Source organism: Cetorhinus maximus, chromosome 10 (genome assembly GCF_964194155.1).
Source record: "Cetorhinus maximus chromosome 10, sCetMax3.hap1.1, whole genome shotgun sequence".
Taxonomy (NCBI): domain Eukaryota; kingdom Metazoa; phylum Chordata; class Chondrichthyes; order Lamniformes; family Cetorhinidae; genus Cetorhinus; species Cetorhinus maximus.
In genome coordinates, this window is record NC_135888.1 from 107,198,218 (window position 1) to 107,220,725 (window position 22,508).

The 22,508-nt window shown below is 42.0% G+C and overlaps 1 protein-coding gene and 1 long non-coding RNA gene across 20 annotated transcripts in view; one reads left to right on the forward strand and one right to left on the reverse strand.

Annotated features, from left to right (window-relative positions):
• Positions 1–22,508, forward strand: part of LOC144685930 (uncharacterized) — a 64,974-nt gene that overhangs the window by 6,849 nt on the left and 35,617 nt on the right. For 2 of the 3 annotated variants that reach the window (XR_013577815.1, XR_013577816.1), the window contains exons 3-4: positions 2,966–3,073; positions 11,095–11,444. This is a non-coding gene — a long non-coding RNA (uncharacterized LOC144685930). The remainder of the gene's footprint in view (positions 1–2,965; positions 3,074–11,094; positions 11,445–22,508) is intronic. The other variant, XR_013577817.1, reaches the window with a different exon arrangement.
• The window catches only part of tcf7 (transcription factor 7), a 196,527-nt gene that overhangs the window by 5,688 nt on the left and 168,331 nt on the right, over positions 1–22,508 (reverse strand). For 6 of the 17 annotated variants that reach the window (XM_078550958.1, XM_078550962.1, XM_078550955.1 and 3 more), the window contains 4 exons: positions 20,695–20,802; positions 20,483–20,545; positions 16,996–17,044; positions 12,181–12,253 (listed from right to left, as the gene is read on the reverse strand). In XM_078550958.1, coding sequence (XP_078407084.1) covers positions 12,181–12,253; positions 16,996–17,044; positions 20,483–20,545; positions 20,695–20,802 — 293 coding nt within the window. Of the gene's footprint in view, positions 1–11,519; positions 11,594–12,180; positions 12,254–16,995; positions 17,045–20,482; positions 20,546–20,694; positions 20,803–22,508 lie in introns of those variants that run through there. The other 11 variants (XM_078550961.1, XM_078550963.1, XM_078550956.1 and 8 more) reach the window with 8 other exon arrangements.

Sequence of the window (22,508 nt, forward strand, 5' to 3'; positions counted from 1 at the left end):
TGGTAATGATGGAAAATAATAGACAATCAGATCTAATATATCTTCTATATGTATATGTATGTAAATGTGTGTGTGTGTGTGTGTGTGTGTGTGTGAGGCCCATGAAGGGTGAATGGGTTTATGTACAACAGAACTGTAGTACTGAGCCAAACCAACAAGGAAAGATATGGGTTCAAACCATGATTACTACTGGGCTTGTGGATCTTGGCTGGCTTAATGGTGGAGGAGAGACAACTGGTCTTAACATGTATGGACCAGAGAAGTAAAAGTCAGGACTCATGTTTCTGATCATTAATGAGAGATCCCAGCTGGAAAGTATCCATGTCTGGAGATCAGGTGAAGAAATGATCATGTTAGTCTGTGATGCTCTCAGTGACTGATTGGCCTACCAACATTCATTTTCTAGGTTCATATTTTAAGAATAATAACTTGGACGAAGTGTCAGAAACTAGCTTTATCTGTGAACCCAAAGTCATGAGTTGCAACCTTTGGGCAAGAATTGGAGAAAATTAGAGAATGAATGAATAAAAGATAACTGGGACTTGAGCCATAAACTTAATCTGATGAAAAAATAACACACTAAAAGCCAGTCTGTTTACAACCTTGGTATCACGTTTGACATTGTGATGAGCTTCCGGTCTCATTTCGAGCCATCACTAAGACTATTTTCACCTTTTTAACATTGCCCAACATTGTCCCCGTCTTAGCTCATCTGCTGCTGAAACCCACATTCATTCCTTTGTTATCTATAGACTTGTCTATTCCCATGCAGTCCTGACTGGTCTCCCGCATTCTACCCTCCCTAAATTTGAGGTTATTCAAACTCTGCTGTCCATGTCTTAACTTGCACCAAGTCTTGTTCCCCTTTCACCTTTGTGCTCACTGACCTACACTGGTCAAGCAATGTCTTGATTTTAAAATTCTCATCCTTGTTTTCAAATCCCTCCATGGCTTTACCCCTCACACCACTATGACCTCCACCAGCCTCACAGCCCTCCAAAATATCTGTGCTCCTCTAATTCTGGCCTCTGTGCTTCCATGCTTTTAATCACTTCATCATTGGTGGCCATACCTTCAGTTGCCTAGGCCCTAATGTCTGGAATACACCCCCCACCCCACTTCTTCTCTCTACCTCACTTTTCTCATTAAGACACTTCTTAATACCAACCATCTTAGCCAAGCTTTTGGTCATCTGATCTAGAATCTCCTCAGGATGGCTCAGTGTCATAGTTTGCTTTATAAAGCTCCTTTGAACCATTTTATTATCTTAAATGCGCTATATAAATAGAAGTTGTTGTTATTGTTGTAATCTAATGAAAGAATTCAAATGGTTTGTATATAGAATGGCAGATACCAATGGGAGCAGTAACAAGTCAGAATATAATTAATGTCACATGCGTCATAAGCCAAGACAGTAAAGTTTCAGTTTATAGTCATCAGGTGTATTTAGAAATTAGATAAGTTTGGAAAACCTTTCCTGTTATCTGTTACATGGATGGTCTCAGTCTTGTCCTATTTTGTGGTAGCACAGGCAGTCACCACACTTGATTATAAAATGACACTGACTGCAGCACTGCAGGTTTGTCTAGCAGTAACCCATGCTTGACCATTGGGGAGCTCAATGTGTTCTGTCAGCTAGCTTGTCTACACACCAACTGGGTTCCATTCATTCGACAGCAATCATAAATTGACTGCATGATATGTGAGTCTGCATCAATCAGCCTACAAAAGGCGGTTCCCATATCTGCTCTAACTTCCATCTGATTTTCTCTGTGACAAATATGAAGCCTCATTCTATACCATACTCTTAGATAGTTCTGTATTGTAGCTTTCCGTGGGGAATTTTAGTTATGTCAATGTATTTTAAATGTAACCATATGAGTTGTACTCTGAAAAGATCTGCTTTGTTTAATTAACACCTCCAGTTGTGAAATGATATTGTATTTGTTTAAAACCATAAGGAGAAACAGAGCTCCCACCTAATCGCTGTAATAATTGAAGCAGTGATTTCAAGAAGTTTTGTCTCAGACTTGGCTTAGTAAATGTCTCTCTGGACAGTGATGTGGTCCTTGACCACATCCCCATCTACTTTGGTGATAGGAATAATTAATACCATTACCAGCCTGTTGAGAATTAATTGGGAATACCCTTCAGAGAAGTTGATTTTCAATTCAAAAGAATTGAGAGCATATCTAGATTACCTAGGAGCAGTGAATGCTGTGTTGTTCTGTCATTTATTAACCATTTATTCTTTACGTCACTGCAGAGAGATCAAGCATGCTCTTTGTAAAAAGTATCAAGAACTTTGGAAAGTACTCTAAGAATTCAAACACATTGGCCAGGATTTTACATTGGTCGGGCAGGCTCGGTGGGAGCGGTCGTGGAACCGACTGTCGCCCGCGATCGGCTCGGCACCGCGATTTCACGCAGGCAGGCCAATTAGGGCCCGCCCAGCATGGATCGCGAGCGGTAGCGCAAAAAAGCGCTTCAATCTCCCTGAGGCATGGAGCTGCCTCAGGGAGGTTGAGGCACTTCTTAAAGAAATTATTAAAAACATTAAAAATTTAATGAAACATGTCCCCTCATGTGACTGTATCACATGAGATGGGACATGTTTTTATTTTCAAAATAAAATTCTTATATAATCAGTATTAGCTTTAAGAAACCTCATCCCGCTCGTGGATGAGGTTTCCTAAAAAACATAAAGGCCGCTTTGCCTTTTGCTTGCCCGCCAGCCGTAAGGTTGGACGGGCAGCGAAAATTTGGAGTTAATTAGTCTGGCGCGCCGACCTGAAGATTCTGGCCTATGTCTAAACTATCAAACTCTTGCATAATCTTGAAGACCTCTATCAGGTTACCCCTCAGTCTAGAGAAATGAACCCAAGTCTGTTCAAACTTTCCTGATAGGTATAACTGCTCAGTTCTGGTATCAGTCCAGTAAAATCCTTTTTTTTACTTTCACTAGTGCCTCTGTTATGATATGATGACCAGAACTGTCCACACAACTCTTAAGTGCAGTCCAACCCTTGAAGGCATCTGGCGTGAACTTTGGCATGCAACCCAGTGATAGAAGGTATACTGTTAGCCTAGAAGCATGACATTCCTATTCACTGCCTATTTTCAGTTGTGAGTTTAGACTCATAGGCCGGGATTTTGCAGTCCCATCGTGGCGGGACTCACAGTGGGAGATTTGGCGGCCCAGCCAAAAGTCCATTGACTTTTGGCAGGACTGGACGATCCCAGTGGTGGGCAGGGTCGGAAAATCCTGCCCATAGGAGTGCTTTTGTCTAACAGGATCTACAATTTGCTATGAGCACGAATAATGAAAGTTAGGAGATAGCCAAAATGATAACACCCTCCTTTCTGAAAAACTCGTTCTTAGAATATGGGCTATGTTGTGCATCTCTGGTTGTCATGAACATTGTGATTGTTTATACAGATAAATGGCTTGTTAGGCACTTCAGAAGATATTATGGCCCAAAATTTGGAATGATAATGATGGTTCGGCTTTGCTGTTGTTACTCCACTCAAACTGACATCAACTTAGGGGTGTCTGCATGAGCACAGAATGATGCAGAAATTGAGATATTGCTGTCAGTGATTCTATGTTCCTCCACAGTGCATTGTTGTGGTCCCCACAAACTGTTATAAATGGGAAATCTTAATTAAGGTGAAAACTTCCATTCTTATACTATCAATCTCGCTGCACTAACCCTTGAAAAAGGTACACCTTGCTGAATGAGGTGTTAGTGGGTTTTTAACAGTGTGCTAAGTTTACAATTACTTCCAAACACCCGACTGCCCTGAGAAGCTAATATTATTTGTGGAATGTCAATTTTTTCCATATGATAAAAAAACACATATTTTAATATTTTTAAAGCTTGTTTAACTTTATTTTAACTTCTATCTTAATCCAATCATAATTTAGTTCATTGTCTGAAATTTTAAATTGAAAGTAAAGCAATTCAGTGCTTTTAACTTTCACATTTGCTGTCTGTGAGAATACTTCGATGTGACTGGCTGTTTACCCTGCTAACTGACATCACTGTTGCTGGACACCTGGAATTCCTCTTGTCTTGGGGCCAGATTTAAAATGCCATTGGGAAAGGGAAATCCATGCTACAGAGATTGCTAGATACTTCTGGGTAGCTTTTCTCAAGGCCAGCAATGAGCTCCATTACTTCACCACTAGCTGCAATATCAAGGCTTATGAATCAATCATGTAATGTGGAACAGAGTCATATGTAGGCAAGACTAGGAAGGAGTGATAGTTTCCTCTCCCTGAAAGACATGTCACCTAGTTGGGTTTTTGTAACAATCCATTTTATTTTATGGGGTGTAAGCCCACAAATGACCAGATTTATTAAATTCATGGTAGGATTTGAACTCATGGTCTCTGGGTTGTATTTGCCTCTCTTGAAGGTGCTGACTTGCACTGAGGTACAGGCCCATTTAAAAGCAAAATGCTGCGGATGCTGGAGATCTGAAATATAAATAGAAATGCTGTAAAATCTCAACAGGCTTGTCAGCATCTGTGGAGAGAGAAACAGATTAAAAGTTTCTGAAGAAGAGTCATTTTGGACTCGAAACGTTAACTCTGTTTCTCTCTCCACAGATGATGTCAGACCTGCCGAGTTTTTCCAGCACTTGCGGTTTTTATTCCAGGTCCATGTATACTGCCAACTTCTAGTACTTCATTGAAGTGGGCATTCTTCATGTCTGATTCTAGACAATGAATGTTAACAGGTTGCACACTTGTCTTGTACGCACATGGTTGCTTTCCAAGAGAATCACTGGGTAGTAATCAGGAATTGGAACTCTAGGTGTGATTTTGTTTCCCCTGTTATGATGGCACTGATGCCGATTGCAGGGCCTCCTGTTGCCTTGACTAAGTTCTGCTAACTTTACAAAGATCAGCGATCAAACCTGGCTCTTCCTGGTTTGGTGACTGTCATCATTTCTCTATCGCATGACTTTACAATGCCAGGATGATCTTGCTGTAGTTAGGATTGCAGTTACTGCTTTCTTCTGAATGGATACTAAATTTTACCACATTTCTAATTACACAATAGGGGTTGAATTTAATGTCCTCCCCCATGGTGAGTTTGATAGTGAGGGGCCTTTAATTAGATGGGAAGGCGGCAGGTGGAGCCTGCAATTAAGCCCATGGTGGGAAGGCTGCCATCCTGCCACTAATTGTGTCCCTTAAGTGAGCAATTTATGCTCAGTTAACCCAGTGGCAGGCAGGTGGCTCACCATGAAGGAGTAAACCCATGCAGGGTTGCTTGCAGGCTCCCAGGAAGGTCCCTCGTTCAAAAGCACTCAATGTCTGTTCAAGGGACCCGGCATTGGGAACGAAGGGACCCGCTAAGACCTACCCTTCTGCCGTGCTGCCGACTCCCCTCCCTGTGAACCCTCTCCTGCCATCTCTCACTTGTGGCCTGGGATCCAGCGACAATTCTAGGCCTCGGGTGGGTGCCTCCCCAGTAGCACTATCATCCAATAGTGCTGTCAGCCTCCATCTGGCAGGCAGCTCTTGGCAGGAGGGACTTCACCCCCTGGGGTTCTTGATCCCAGGAAAGGCCCATTACTGTCCAGCTAAGGGTCTGAGTGGCACTTAGTTCAGTGGGCTTCAGGAAGTTAGGAGACACAATAAATTGTGTCAGAAAGTTACTAAAGTGAGCAGGAAAAACTGTGGCAGATGGAATTCAATATGAGTCTAAGTGTACAATGTGTATGTGTGAGTTCATCCACTTTGTGTCCAAGAAAGACAAATTGGAATACTTCATTAATGGTGAGAGACTTGGAATTGTGTAGGAACAAAGGGTACATAATTTTCTAAACATTAGTGCACAGTTACAAAAAGTATCAAAAAAGGCTAATGGATTTTATCCCTTTATCTCACAGGGATTGCAGTAAGAATGCTTAAGTTGTCCAGAGCATTGATCAGACCCCATATGGAGTGTTGCATTCAGGAAGGATATATTGGTTTGGGATATAGCAGAGGTTCACCAGAATATTAAAGGGTTAAATTATGGAGACCAGTTCCATAAACTTGGTTTGTTGAGTTTAGAAGATTGAACGGTGATCTAATATTGAAGTGTTTGAAATGTTAAGTGATGGTGGGGTGCTCCAGAACAAATTAGTGCTTGACCATCAGGAGTGAAATCAGGAAGGTCAGAGAAAATCTGGGGCAGGATTTTCAGCGCGGCGTGTGGGCGCGCACCCAACACACCCGCGCGTGAAATAGCGCGTGATGATTTTGGGTGTATGTCCTGGCGACACTGCGCACTTGCATGATTTTTCGGGCAGCAGGCGCGTGAGAGAGTCAGCAGCGTGCCTGCCGACAATTAAGAGGCCTATTAAGGCCCTTAAGCTAGCAATTATGTTGAATTTTTCACTTCCCGTCCAAGCTTACAGCTGGTGGGTGGGTGAATAGGCCAGGCAGCCTTTGCATTTTTTGCAAAACCTCATTAATGGCCGGGATAAGATTTCCAACAGTGAATAAAAAAACAATGAAAAATGTTTAAACTCATGTTCAGCATGTCCCTGATCATGTGACAGAGCCACATGTGGGGACGTGTTTCCCTTATTTTTCAAATCTTTATATTTTATTTTTAAATCGTTCAGCTCCCTGAGGCAGCTCTGTGCCTTCAGGGAGCTTTCAGACTTCAGCGCTCACGCTTCTCCCACCCCCACCCCGGCAGCGCTGAGGCTCTCAGCATGCGTTTCACTACGGCTGACTGTTAATTGGCCAGCCAGCGTGAAATCGCGGTCGGGGTCCGATCGCGGGTGGTGATCCGTTTCGCGGTCGCTCCTGGGCCTGCCCACCACGCCTGCCCAACGAGGGGAAAATCCTCCCCCTGGAATTTTATCCCCCCCAAATTTTTAAGGCTGAGATTGAAAGATAAATGGAGTTGATTTACAGATCAGTCACGATCTAATTCAATGACGGAACATACTGAAGGGGCTGCACCGAAAAGTAACCATACATTGTGCCAGTCATGGCAGTTGACCTCTGACGTTCTGGAGATCTGGGGCCGAATTTTTGCCTGGGCTTGGGAAAACCCGACCTGTGCACTTTGGCGGCCTGCAAAATGCACATCTGATCCATGTGGGACTTTACGAAGGACTTTCATATTTTCACACAGGAGTCAGGTTCACAGTGCATTTTGTGAGCCGCAATGGAGTGCGTGAGATGTGTGGGTGTGGAGGCGGGCCGGTTAGAGGTCCAGCTCAGTTCTCTAACCCGGCAGCCCAGCTCCCAACATTGTTTAAAGGCCATGGCACTCCATGCCCCTCAGATTCCCCCATGCTCCCTCACATTCCCCCATGCCCCTCAGATTCCCCCATGCTCCCTCACATTCCCCCATGCCTCTCAGATTCCCCCATGCTCCCTCACATTCCCCCATGCTCCCTCACATTCTCTCATGTCCCCTTAGATTCCCCCATGCCCCTCACATTTACCCACGCTGCCTTACATTCCCCCATGTCACCCCATGCCCCTCACATTTCTCCATGTTCCCCCCGGTCACTTCTATGGCCCCTTGTATCCTCCAAAGCCACTCACCCAGTATATATAGTTCTCATGTGCCACAAAATCATTAGAAAAACATTAAACCTCTAACAATGTAAGAAAACCCTCATTGATACTTGGCCAAAAAACCCAAGGGATAAGAAATTGTAATCCTTTAAGTGCCTATTAGGTTTGTAAACAAACTTGAGACCACATTTTGTTATTATAGGGTACTAAAAGTTTCAATCATTCTTGGATCAATAAAACAACCTGCTGAGTTGAAGCTTTGAAACCCAGCCAAGCATTCATCAGAACAGCTGTCATAACAAAAGCTTCCAGCTCCATGGATACAACAGATATCCATTTCCATTTCAAAGCAGAATGCCTGTCAATTAATGAATAAAGGGGGAGCAGGTACAGATAATTTCTTCCTCCTTTAGAAGGTGGGTGGGCCCGGGAACAGCTGGGAAACAGCCCGCCCCTCGCGATCGGCCTCCCCCGACCGTGATTTCACGCTGGTGGGCTAATTAAGGCCTGCCCAGTGTGAAACGCACGCTGAAAGGCTCAGCACTGAGGGCAGGAGGAGGGTGAGTGCAGGCGCGGGGTAGCGCGCAATGAAAGCTCGCAATTAAGGCAGAGAGCTGCCTCAGGGTGCTGATGACTTCAAAATCAATCACGGCAGAATTTAAAATCTGGAAAAAATGTCCACGCATCAGAATGAGTCACCTGTGAGTAGACATTATAAAAATTCTGTGCATAGATTTTTATTTTTAAAAAATTTAATTACGGAAACCTCATCCCGCCCTTTGATGAAGTTTCCTGAAAAATGCAAAGGCCGCCTGGCCGATTCGCCGACCCGCCAACCGTAACATTGGCAGTGGAAAATCCCTGTTAATTGATCCTTTAATGGCCTTAATAGGCCTCTTAATTTTCAGTGGGTGCACTGCCGACACTTGCGCACGCCCACCGACAGAAATATCACGCGAGTGCGCGTTGACGCCGGGATGCTTAACTGACATCATCGTGTTCGATTTTACACCCGTTCAGGTTGGGCATGCGTCCACCCATGGGATGTAAAATTCAGCCCAGGGTGTTTTTTCAAAAGCAGCCAGATCTGCTAGTACAGTTAAATCAGAGCACAAAAACATGACAGCAGATGACATTGTTTTTACTTTTAAAAAATACTATATGGCGTTTTATCCTTTGGAAAAGTACTGTAGTGCATTGCCTCCACAGGGAGGTAATGGCATAGTGGCATTGTTGCTGGACCAGTAATCCAGAGACCCAGGATAATGCCCTGTGGACTTGGTTTGAATCCCACCACAGCAGATGGTGGAATTTGAATTGAATAAAAATCTGGAATTAAAAGCCTAAATGATGAACATGAAACCATTGTCAAATTGTTGTAAAAACCCATCTGGTTCACTAATCTCCTTTGGGGAAGAAAATCTGCTGTCCTTACATGGCCTGGCCTACACGTATTTCCAGACCCAAAGCAATGTAGTTGGCGCTTAGCTGCCCTCTGAGCAAGGGTAATTCAGGATGGGCAATAAATGCTGGTCTTTCCAGTGATGCCACATCCCATGAATGATTAAGAAAAATTATACAGGGGCCAACTCATCTTTTCAGGACAGATCCCTATGATGAATTGTTGCATTAAAAAGACATCTACTTTATAACATAGCATACAATAGTGACATTTGAAGGTGCCAAAACATTTTACACTTACCTTTCAGCATGTTCTCAACTCCCCAGCAGGCTTCCCATTTTCCTCATGAACTCTCAAGCCTGACATGCTTTTAATGGGTTCCAAAACCCTGCACCACCAGACGAAAATGGTGTACAGGAGGAAATCTGATTTTTGTCCCACATTTAAAATGGGGAAACCAACCTCAGCAGGGGATGGGCGTGCGTTTTGCACACTAAGCTTTCCCCACCCACAAAAAGACCAAGGGAAAATGGTACAGGTTTGGGAATGCAGAGAAAAATCAGATTTCCTCCAAAAAAACCCAAACTGTGGCCATTCATGTACTGAAACCCGCCCCCAGACTCAGATAAAAAATTCGGCTCCCCGTTTCAGCTGATATAATGTCATGTGAAAAGTCAGCACTGATTTCCCCCCTTCACTTAAAATTATATATAAAAAGCTTACATCTAATCATCCACAAAAACCTATGCAGTCACACAACTATCGAATTATTTTTAATATATTCATAGCTGTCATATCACAAACATTGTAGTAACATCACCTGACTATTTAAAAAAAATCCTTCTCCTGCATTTTAATAGAAGAACAAAAAGATACAAATTGATATTGGATATGAGAAAAATGGATACGATGAGCAGTGTCACATAAAACAAAATTTCTGTTCCAACTCCACTCAACATAGGAAATAGGAGCGAGTGTTAGTCATTCAGCCCCTCGAATCTGCTCCACCATTCAATTAGATCATGGCTGATCTTCAATCTCAACACCATCTTTTCTCACTATCTCCATATCCCTTGAGTCTTTACTATCTAGATACCTATCAATCTTTGCCTTGAATATGGTCAATGACTGAGCCTCCACAACCCTCTGGGGTAGAGAATTCAAAGATTTACCACCCTCTGAGTGAAGAAATTCCTTCTTATCTCAGTCCTAAATGGCCTACCTCATATTCTGAGACTGTATCCCCTGGTTCTAGACCACCATCCGGGGAAACTTCTTTCCTGCATCAACCTTGTTGAGCCCTGTAGGAATTTTGTATTTTTTAATGATCACATCTCATTCTTCTAAACTCTAGAGAATACAGACCCAGCCTCCTCAATCTCTCCTCATAGGATAATTTCGCCATTCCAGGAATCAGCCTGATGAGCTTTCATTGCTCTTCCTCTATGGCAAGTATATCGTTCCTTAGGTAAGAAGACCAAAGCTGCATGCAATACTTGAGATGTGGTCTCAACAAGATTCTGTACAATTACAGCAACACATCTTTACTCCTGTACTCAAATCCTCTTGCAATAAAGGCAAACATACCTTTTGTCAATCTCTCACCATTTAAAAAATAACCTGAATTTCTGTTTCTGCTACCAAAGTGGCTAACTTCACATTTTTTCACATTATATTCCATCTGCCATGTTCTTGCCATTCACTCAGCCTGTCTAAATCCTCTTGAAGCCTCTTTGCATCCTCCTCGTAATTCACATTCATATCTAATTTTGTGTCATCAGGAAACTTGGAAATATTACAGTTGGTCCCCACATCCTAATCATTGATATAGATTGTGAATAGCTGGGGGTCCAAGCACTGATCTTTGCGGTACCCCACTTGTCACAGCCTGCCAACCTGAGAATGATCCATTTATTCATACTCTCTGGCTTCTGTCTATTAACCAATTCTCAATCCATGCCAGTATTACCCCCAATCCCATGCACTGGAATTTTGTTTACTAGCCTCTTCTGTGGGGCCTTATCAAAAGCCTTATCTGAAGCTGCAGTAGATTTCTTGGGAAAATAGAGTTGTGTCTTGTGTGCATGTTAAATACACTCCTCACGTGTCAATTTCTTACCTTCTTATACCTTTCATCCTATTCCTACAGATTTGTTAACGTATTTACAAAGGCCCATTTTCCCTTCCACCTTCACACTGCTCCTGACCAGTGCCATGTGACTCCATGGTGAGACTGTCTACAATTACATTAAAGGAAGGTCATCAATGTGAAAAAAATCTTTGGCAAACCCTTTTTTTACCTGCTTGTTTGCAAGAACAGGTACAGTGACATAATTTGTGATCAGCACCACAGTACCATTTGAGCGCAATGTCACCATGATGGAAATGACATGTAACTCTCCTAACTTTTGTCATTTCCCCCATCTAAACACAAAAAAAAGGTGTGCCAAATGCTTTCTCCATAAGGTGACCTCCTTCGACGAAGCCTCCACAGAACAGGTAAGAAAAGTTTTGTCAAAAAATTGTAATTAAAAAGAAATGTCAAGCCGGTTAAAGATAGAGTAATTATGGGTACCTGCAGGGGAGGCACCGCATCTATTGCAGATCAAGCTCGAACAATGGGCGACACATCATTGCGGTGTTTGAATCTGTTAGTGTGAAGTAAACAAAAACAACAATAGAGGAACACAATTTGTAAAACAAAATGGAGTTAGTATGCAATCCAGGTCAGGCAGAGAAGCAACAGCAGCTCCACAAAGAATATTCAACCAGGGAAGAGAATTTGGGCTTTATAGAGATTGCATTTTTTTCATATGTTGCAGGCCTTTTCAGACTGTACCTCAAAACTATCATACCTTTTGAACAAGAGACTCTGCCCTAAAAAAAGTTCCCAACACAACACTGTGCGAGAGGCTAATTGAAATAACACGCAATATAATGGCCACGAAATCAAGATGGCGGCAGAGTTCTGTGATACTGTGGTTCTTAGCTCGTTTCTTTTGAACCCAATTTGCTTAAAATGCTTTGAAGTGGTGTGGTAAAGTTAAAAGGTATGTGAGCTTAACATCATCTCCAACCTAAGCCAAACATAGGCCAGAGTAATACTGCCTCTTTGAAATATTTGCACACAGTTTAAGATTAGCTGTGCACTATCTGCAGGTCTTGCAAGACTGAAAGTAGAGGCACCTGGCAACAAGATTGGCTAACGCAGACTGTTAGGCAACAAAATACACACCTGCAAGGGCCGCACCAGTCTGTCCGTTGGTCAAGGCCAAAGCGTGCCCGGCATTTCTTAGGAGAGCTTGGATCTGAACAAAAAAAAAACAAAAGAAACAAAAAAAAAAGCAAAACATGTGGCAAGGATGGGCAAGGAAGGCATGAAAGAAAATAGAAAAAAAAGCAAAGAAAAGCAATAGATGTTATAGCAACTGTTACAATAATTGAACAGACAAAGTTATTTGACACTACAAAGAGTCAATTTGAAGGTTGTTTTAGTAAGCCAAACATTTTACTTATAAGCAAAGTGTGTATGCCTTTTACCACATGTAAAGGTGCTGAATTAAACAAATACAAAAGGTGTTATGAAATTAAATATTAAAAAAGAGCGAAGCGAAAACCTCGATATCTTTGCAAAGAGAGGATGCTACAGTATTCAGATAAAGCAAAGTTTTGCCAGAATGAAGTAAATTACTAAAAGCTGCAACTAATCCTGCAAACCTTGCCGCCCTCCTCACTCCCACAAGAAATTGTTAAAGTAGATGAGTATCCTGATGGCTTAGTTAGTAAACGTGTGCGGATAATAACTCATACAAACCAGAAATATCTCTGGTTTGATTACTGGTCTGTGCTGATTTAGCTGGTTCCAAGTGGGGCAGTAAGAGCGCTCCTCCTATTGGCCTATAGGGCAGGGAATGAAAGAGAAATACCAGGGTGCCCTGTCTAGATTCACTGGAAAATGAATTTGTGTGGACATGAGGTAGGGTGCGGTCAGGCTCAACTGAGATATCCACACCTCACCCTGTGATCTGTTGGCTGATGGAAAGCATCATCTGGGTTAACACAAGGAACTGCTATTTGAGTGCGATATCAGTTGCTTTGGCATTGCAATGCTCTTGGGTCATTTCTTCAGGAGAGGACAAAATGGTGGGGAAAAAAAATAATGCTAGATACATTGAGTTCTATTTCTTGCAAAATATGGTCCTGTAGGAAAAACAGGGGAATCATTATTCGAAACGTGAAAGCAGCCCACTGGTTATATCAATGCCGCACAGCCATTTCCAACACCAGTGAGGTTCTGTTTTTCCACTCATTCTGTTTGTGATCTATAAGATCATAAGAAATTGAAGCATAAGAAGGCCATTCAGCACACTGATTCAATAAGATCATGCCTGATCGGATTGTGGCCTTAACTCTACTTTCCTGCCTGCCCTCCATTACCCACGAGTCCTTGTAGATCAACAATCTGTCTAACTCAGACTTCAATATTTTCAATGACCCAGCCTCCACTGCTCTCAAGGGGAGAGAATTTCAAATATTAATGACCCTCTGAGAGAAGAAATTTCTCCTCATCTCCATTTAAAAAGGGAGACCCCTTACTTTTAAACTGTGCCTTTAAGCCCATTCAAAATACAGCTGCACAATTCCCTGTTGTATATTCAGGGAAGGACAGTGACAGCGTTTTGAAAATCTTCCTGTGTACTTTTCCTTTTCCTGTTTTACTCTAATTATCTATGTTCAAAAGCAAAGTCCCATCAGCTTTAGCTGGTTACAGTGCTAGAAATGTATTCCAGGTCACACGGCCACTTAGGATATTTAATACCTTAAAACATCTTGGAAGGAAAGAACAGCTTGCACATGCTACTCATTCTGATCGGAAAATTTGCACATGCAGCCTAATTTTATAAATGGAAATGTCTGTGAGACTAAAAATAAAATAATAGAATAGCAATGGGAGCCAAACCACAAATACCAAAGAAGCTGAACACAACCTTAATTCTTTTTTAAGTGTCATTTTCGATATTCATTAAGTCCTGGCCATCAAGGTTTGATCAACGATTTTGGAGAACTGGGTAATATTATCTTAAAAGGCTGAATTAAATGTATGAGTGATACTTGCTTTTTAAAAAAATCCATTTAGACTTTCTTTATTAAGGCATTTTTTGGAGCTAGGCTTAAAATTAGGATTGATTTTTCTCTTTGCTTGTATTTCCTATATTTGTACCTGTGTCTGCTACTTACAGTGTGCTTGCCTGTGTGTGTATTTGTCTTTCTGTGTCCCTATAGTTGTGTGTGTCCTTGTTCATATGTCTATGGGGGGTATTTTAACTCTAAAAAACTGCACTGCTTAGGTTGGGTGGGAGGTTAAAGTGTTAAAGGGAAGAATTATTCCCATGTCAGGGGGGGGAAGTGCAGGAACGGGTGCGCAGCCATTTTAAGTGGGTGGGCCAATTAAGGCCCGCTCAGCGTGACGTCTACCAGGAAGCGCTATGCACTCCCTGTGCGGGCGGGAGAGATTCCCTCAGCCGGGAGTGTGCTCTTTCGCGCGCATTCGCGCGAAAGAGCACACTTATCTCCCTGAGGCTAAGTGCAGCCTCAGGGAGATCGGCTCAGAATTAAAACTTTGGACGGGCAGGTACATTAATTATGTTAATGACTTTTTAAATGGCCTCAATAGGCTGCTGATAGGTCAGCGGGCGCACAGCCAATTCGGCTGCGCCCCCGCCGACCTGAAAATGGAGATCAGGCGGGGTGATATCGGGAGTTCTGCCTGACATCATCTCGCATCATTCTACGTGTTGGCGAGCGGGCCCCGCCCCCCCGCTCACCGACCTAAAGATCCTGCCCAAAGATCTGAATCCCGATCTCGCAACTCACTCCCAGAAGGCAGGTTGTCAATTTAAATATTATAGTGAGGCTGTTTGCCTTATTTTTATGTACAATTTTAAAATTAACTCTGATCGGCCAGGTTTCTTGAGCCTTCCAGCAACTACATGGAGGGAAGGAGTGTTGGATCCAGGGGGTAGGTGCCTTCCCGGTTACCTGCTGAATCCAGCATACCTACCGCACCAACCCCTTGTGATCAACCTTCCTGTCATCTACCCTCTGATCCCACCCTCACTGAGGTGTCTGACTTCCAATCCATCATCGCCCATGAGGCCTCTGACCTCTCTCCCTAATCCCATGGGTCCTTGGCAGACCCCAACTACCATCTCAGGTCTGCTTTTGGATTTACCAGCTCTTTCTCTAGCGTTTCCCACTTGACTGGGGGCCACACCTGTCAAAACGGCTGAAATGCAGGTGGGGTAACCTGTCAGTGACATCACACATAAGCATGCAGGGAAACTACAACTTCCTGGTTTCTTGCACCCTACCAGGGTCCCCTCTCCCCCCACTGTTTCCCCTGCCAAAACTACTCTTATCAGATCAAAAAGCTTAAATCCTTCTGCCATGCATCTGTTTCTATGTGGGATTGTAAGTCTGCATGTGTGTCTCCACTTGTTTGTTTGTGTGTGCCTATCTCCACAAGTGTGCAACTATCTGCCCCATGCCACTGTATGTGCATGTGTGCAGGGGTTAATGCTGTGGTACATGTCAGCACCACACAATTCTTTGAAGATTTCTTCTTTCATTTTAGAGGCAGAGTCTCTTTTTCAATTTAGCCTTTGTATCTGAAGAGTTTAAGAAGGTAATAAAATACTTCTACTATTCTAGAAAAAAACCTAACCAAATTCCTGAACAAGCTCTGCTTATAATTTTAAGAAGCTTTCCTCTACCATGCCCCACCCCCACCACCGAATAAAACTGTTTTCAGCATTACAACTGGCATCCTCTCAAGTTACATGCACCAAATAAACCAAAAATATTCTAAGACAGGGAAGTACAGAAGACAGTCAAATTTAGTTCCTCCGGGTATATAATACTGAGTAGCTCTGTGTCAAAGCACAAGTTAAAGGAGCACTGACTTCATGAAAAAGCACTTGATAAGCCCTTTTACTATTGTTCAAAGATGCACCACCCAAAGGCGTAAATAATGTTGAAATACTTTATCATGACAAAGATGACACACAGCCCCTCTGGCTTCTCTGCCTTTTCAAATAACAAGAAAGATTAACCAAATACTTATGGGGCAGGGGGGTTGGATTTTCACTTTTGGTGCGTGGGTGGAATGTAGAAAGGAAAATCAAGCATGGAAGATTGTACAGCTGTAATCAAGCCCAGCTGAATCCCCTTCCATTATTTGAAATGGAGAGAAAATCAGGGGTCTCTGTTATAGATTTGCAATCCTCTTCAACCAGTTTTGCTCTCTGTGCTGTGCCCAGGTGGCATTTTACATCCAGACACAAACTAACCCTTCACCCTCTTCAAAAGCATCGGGTGCCCTAGTATAAACTGTATAATAAATCAGCACTTCAGTTGATGATGCTACAGTGTAGTGATAATCAATTCTCCTTCTCGCTGCCGTGCCCGAATAGCCACTACATTTATTCTCCTGTGGCCCATCTGGCTTATAGCTCAGGCCTCGCTAGAATATCACGACAAATTGAAAGCTTAAAAAAAAGCTTGCTGTGTAAACTGTGGCAAAATTATCTTATACAGAACCCAAACTCTTCAGAGTTTATTTCAAGGCTGTCACATATGTAAAGATTCATAATATCTGCAATTAGTTGAAATTCTCTTTGGTGACTAGTGATGTAAGACAATGCTTCCCCTCCTTACTGTGTTGAACAGCCTTCATGCACACTCCTAACTATCTGCTTCATGTTACTATAAGTTGATTTTATGTCTACTGGGGTGTAATTGTGGTAAATGTTAGTACATTGGTATGAAATTCTTCTGGTTGCTATTGTAATGGAGGCATTAACCAATAGTAAAATGGTTGACTTGTTTGATAAAACAGAAGCTTAAGAAATATCATGAATACATTGGCTTGCTAATATTGCATAGTGCGATTTCCTCTCATAGATGTACATGGTTTCACACTGGAATTAAATGAGATACACTATCATGTGTAAACAACAAGCACAAGTTATGAGGTGAAAAATCACCGTACCTGAATCAGAGTCTTGCTGCTTTTCTCGTTTCCTCCTTTTCTTTTTACCCTACAATAAATAATTTACAAGATATTCAAATCTATCTACATTCTCAGTGACAGCTGTTCACAGATATTAAGCATTTCGGGTATTTTGTCCATTCTTAAAAATTACTCAACGTTTTTACTGATGGCAAGGTTCCCACCTTGTAGGAGTACTCCCCCAGATCCTTAAGGAAAGTTTAGGCTCTCCTGACCTGGATTCTAACCCCCTTCTATCCCATGCAATCCTCCTTGGAATGGAGTACGATAGACTCAGTAATGTATGTCACTCCACCTGCCTCAGATATATAAAGCAAGAGGTAGGACCATCCAGTTGGGCCAAAGGATTACAGAAGAGTAACAAATATAAATTTAAAAAAATATTGTGAGTATTTGAAGAAATAAAGAGAAGAAAAATATCCATTATTTTATGTGAAGCATAATTATTCATCAAAACACTAGAGATAGCTAAGGATTGAAATGTGGTAAGTCCACAAGTGTGGCCGGGCTTCTCAAGGAGGCATGGAGCAGTGAAAGGCCTTCTCAAGAGAGGAAGGGAAAATGAAAGGGCACATCACCCACATCACTCTTGTACACTTCTTAACTTCCAACTGAAAAGCCACAATCATGGGGGCTGTCTGCCCCTCTATTGGACAGAAAACTGTGCAGATGACGAGGAGCTGCTGCAAACATGAGAGGAACCTTAAAAAAAGGAAAAAGAAATAAATATGTTTTTTTTAAGAAAAGCTGACTGAGCAAGTGGGGAATATCTATACACTATTTGGCCTTTTGGTATTTGGAGCTAACCTTTGAAATTATAACATGAGCACTTTGTGGTTTTTCCGAAGGCGGAACATTTCATCACCACAGTGTGCTTTGTTCGTGTGGGACCCACTGTACTTCCTTTCCAATATAAGGACCAGGAAACATGACCTAGATTCCAGTTTCTCATTCATGTCTCACTAGATGCCAGGGGCATCAGCACAAAGAAAACACTTGGAACAAAATATCAGGAGGCTGAGAAAAATTTGCAAAGGTGATGAAGAAATTCCCATCAGAGTGGGGGTGGGATGGGGCGGAAGGGAGAAGGAGGCAGGCTAGGTGCCAGTTTTACACTCAAAAAGAACAAACAAGTGAAATTGTTTGATCTTAATGCTGTTAGACTATTCCATATAAAAAGGTATGTGGCACATTACAGAGGATACAACCGTCAGTGAATTCAAACTAAAAGCAGATAACTTACAAATCCCATCTTTTTTTTTTACATTATAGTGAATAAAGCACAACATCGAGGATGGTTTTGTCTGGCTGAATAGAAAATCCAGCCAGATTTCCTGCATAAGATTTTCTATCAGTGAATAATGCCAACAGGACTAAAACTTTTCTGCTTTTGTTTCCTCTTTTTGAGGAAATTCTCAGCCTCGATGTTGTGCTTTTTATTTAGTCCCACAGATATGTGTGTTGGTTTCCAGCATTAGCTAAGTCTGTTTGGAGACATCTAAAAGATTGGATTTTAGGATGTTAATTTTTGGGAATGAAATACTAAAAGTTTACTCTCAAATTTGGCTTTCAGGTAATGAATAGAAGCTTTGCTGCTGTGATTAATTCCTCAGGGTTATTCTGTGCAATTGGTTTGAGGCATTGCCTATTCTAGATTTTCTAATTTTAATTTTATTTTTCTTGCTAATATTTCCCCTTCCCTGCCTTCATCTCCTAAAATCATTAATTCCTTCATTGTCTGTTGCTCTTTCCTACCTCACGCAAGTGGCCATTAATCCTTGTGTGAGCCTTGATAGTGAGCTTTGTAGGCCATTAAAGTGGAATGGGCCATGAAATCTGAGCCTATCCCTGTCCATACCAAACATCTGCACACACGCACGTATACATATGCACAAAGGCATGCATGCTCACATACGCACATATGCATACACAAATACCTACATGCTTACACATAGACACACACCTCCAATAGGGGTCATTGGATGGAGTGGGTACCCTGGTTTGTAAATGTCAATGACTACTGTAGCAATCTAACTGAAAGCAGTTCGTAGGACAGTGGCTGTGGATCAAGCTTTCTGCTTAATATCCTGTTTGTGTGATATTCTTTTTTAGTTTGAATTTTGTCAACAATGTGTGCTGTTGTCAGCATGCTCGGTGTTCATGGGCGCAAGTTGTCTTTTAAAAAGATTATTCATGTTTTCTGATGAATAAATTTAATAAGATTTGCAATTCCCTGGTAGCTTATCCAAGAATTTCAGTGTATATGTTGTGCAGAGAAATGAAATAGAATGGTTTAGATGGCATCAGGTACTATGAGAAATCCTTAAAACTGACTCTGAAGCTTTACCGGAATCTTGGCATTTATTTAGGTAATGATGTGAACGGCAGAAACGTCATTAGAGTTACAGGTAATGCTGACTACCACAGATCACTGGACAGGGACATACTAAGATAATGACCCTTCTTATACTACAGTTTGTCTCAGGGCTGTTAAATACCTCTTATGTAATATAACTACTCATCGACTATTCTTGTAATTCTTCCCAAAGCTCTTTTCTGGTTTTCCTAACATTTTTGTTTTGCCCAGCCACTCCTAACCATATTTTAGCTAGGTGTTGTATTAAGCAAGTTCAATAAAGGTGACTTGTTAATTTGAACTAAACAACCTCCTGTAATCCTTATCACATCTCAGAAAGTTTTACAAACCTACCAAAACTCCATGAAAAGTTGCCAAAAAGCTGGTGGACTTCACTGCATTCTATAGTACTAGGAAGTGTGGACCAGAAGGTCCCAGACTGGATCTCTAGTCATTGCTGCCAGTAAAGGGTACTTTGCTTGAGCTCAATGTCCCTTGATAAAGGAGGGGGAAAGTTTGCCCGAGGTTCTGCTCTTGATCTAGTAACCTGGCTGGAAAATGTGCATTAGTGGATATTGGGTGAAAATAGAATTGACTGAGATGCCCTCCTCAATCAAATACCATGCCAAAACTCCCTATCTAGTTTCAGTCATGAAGACTGGCTACATGGTCAAGGAATTGAGAGGCTACTGGCATCTCTGGAACTGTGGTTTAAGTTAACTTAGTGCTCTCAGGAACAAAAAAAGGGGAAAAGGTATATTGATTATACATAATTTCTGTCTTTTGAACAACCTGTTAATTATAGCATTTCAAGGTATGAACAATGTAGAACACAGAATCTGTCAAACAGGATGTGCCCGGAATTTATAGAATGCAGAGCCAGCTAAGTATCTACATCCAGTCAACAATCTGAATACTGTGCTTGCTAGTGAGGTCGTTACAAGCAGTTTCAGTGTCTTGAAGATAGGAGATGAAAAATTAGCCAATTTCACGCTTCAAATTGTTAGTTACTTGATCTTGGTTAGAAAGTGTATATGGGTGAAGAGGGGATCAAGCTTAGAAATGATGTCCCCTCCATAGTTAAATAACCTGCAGAACTTGCTGACTTGCCTCATGTGAAGAATAGCCACTTGGTAAGGCACTGAGGGCTCCCGGCACCCGTGGGGTCACCACCTTCAGAGGAGGAGAAAAGGGGGAGAAAATTGGGGAAAATGTAGATGGTGCTGTTATATTCCAGAAAATTCCACTGTCCAGTCTGATTAGAATCAGCTGCTTTCTACTACTAAATATTGGCAATAATTGATTTTTAAAAATCGACTTACATAGTTATCCCTGGCAGACCAGCCTGGATAAAGCTGCATGTGTAGTTGTCGTTCTTTCCTTGCCAATTCATAGTACTTTGCCTGTTCTTCACGGGAGAGAGCATGCCACTGTGAAATAAAAATACAACAATGTAGCGTTTAGAAAACTGTCATATTTGGTCACTGTCCTTTATGCAAAGTATTTCCCATGGTGTCATGATGGCATCTGCATGATACTTCAGAAAGTCTGCATGGAAAGCTTGGCATGTATGTCCATTGGAATTCTTTCCCCCTCACTATTCCCTTGACTTATCATGGTGGCATTCATATTCCAGTTAGTTTTCAGCTGTTCCAGGAAAATGGGCTGTCTTCAAAGGTCTTCAGAGATAACATGCCATTAACTTCAATCATTCCATAGACAATGTTATTATGTCTTAGAGGGGGCACATTAATATTGATTTGGATACAACCAGGCTCCTATTGATCTCAGGTAGGAAAGCAGAACAGAATAAGAATCCTAATTTTATCTCTTCACTTAGTACTCTCCATCCTTTGAGGTCTGACATAAGTATTAAACAACATGTCTGAATCCTGAGAAACAGCAGCTAATTATAAAGTGTTCATTCAGAGATCTGCTTAAATCAGGACTACAGAATGCTTCTGAAAACTTAACTGGTTTGATACATTCATTACTCCTGCTACAGCATCTCCAATGATTTAGAGTATAATTGCTGTGTGTGTGATTGAGCCATAGAGACCAGGAAGGTCCTAGTTTCAATCTCTGGTTTGAGCTGATTTAGCTGATCTCGATCAGAGGATTCTGTTGGAGGTGCTACAATGGCTTCTGTCAGTTCATGTTCCTGCTCCTCACCACGATCTGTTGACTCCTGCTGAACTGCAGAAGCTGATTTCATATCTACAGACGGTGTCACGGGGGTAGCATAGAGATTTGGTTACGATCAAACAGCTAAAAATGAACTTTGTGAGGGCAGCTTCACTGAGCTGGCCAATGAAGAAGGCACTTTGAAGGAGGATATTGTGGTCAACAACATCAAACACTACAGAAAGGACCAGAAGGCTAAGCAGGGATATTGCATCATAGCCTGAGAAACAGTAGAGGTCATCTGTGACTTTGGTTTGGGTCACTGCAGTGCTGTGCTGATGATAGAAGCTGCAACAACAACAGCTTGAATTGTAATAGTGCTTTTAACATAGAACAACATCTCAAGGGCATGATCAATGAAAATGGGGTTTATATAGGGCCTATATGAAGAGATGGAGAGAATTCCAGGCTTTCATGCGACTCAGATGCCTGAAAGCAAAGGGAGGTAGATGTACAGAAATTTTGAGTTGGAAGAAAGAGTTCAAGGTGATGTTCTGGGTTTGGAAGAGGTTATAGAGAAAGCAGAGGTGACCTCACTGGTTCAGGCATATGTGCAGGATGAAAGGCAGTTGCAAATCCAAGGATTTTCATTATGGTGAGGTAGCCGGAGTCAGAAGACCAGTAAGGACACCCAAAACTCTGCTTCAAGGATGCTGCAAGCTTGACATGAAGGTCCTAGATATCAATTTTTGCACCACTAGCTCATGACAGAGGAAAATGGCGACATCACTTGTGGGCCAGCATACGCCATCATGATGATCAGTGGCTACAATGGCTTGGCAACAGGCACCAACACCAAAAACAATAACACCTGATAACCATTTCATACGCGGCATTTGTTGCAGAACTTGCCTCTCATGATTAGTCTTTTCAGCCACCAGCAAAAATACACCAAATAAGACTTTCTCATCTCTAAAGGATTTGATTTGCTGTATGTCCATCATCTTAGGGA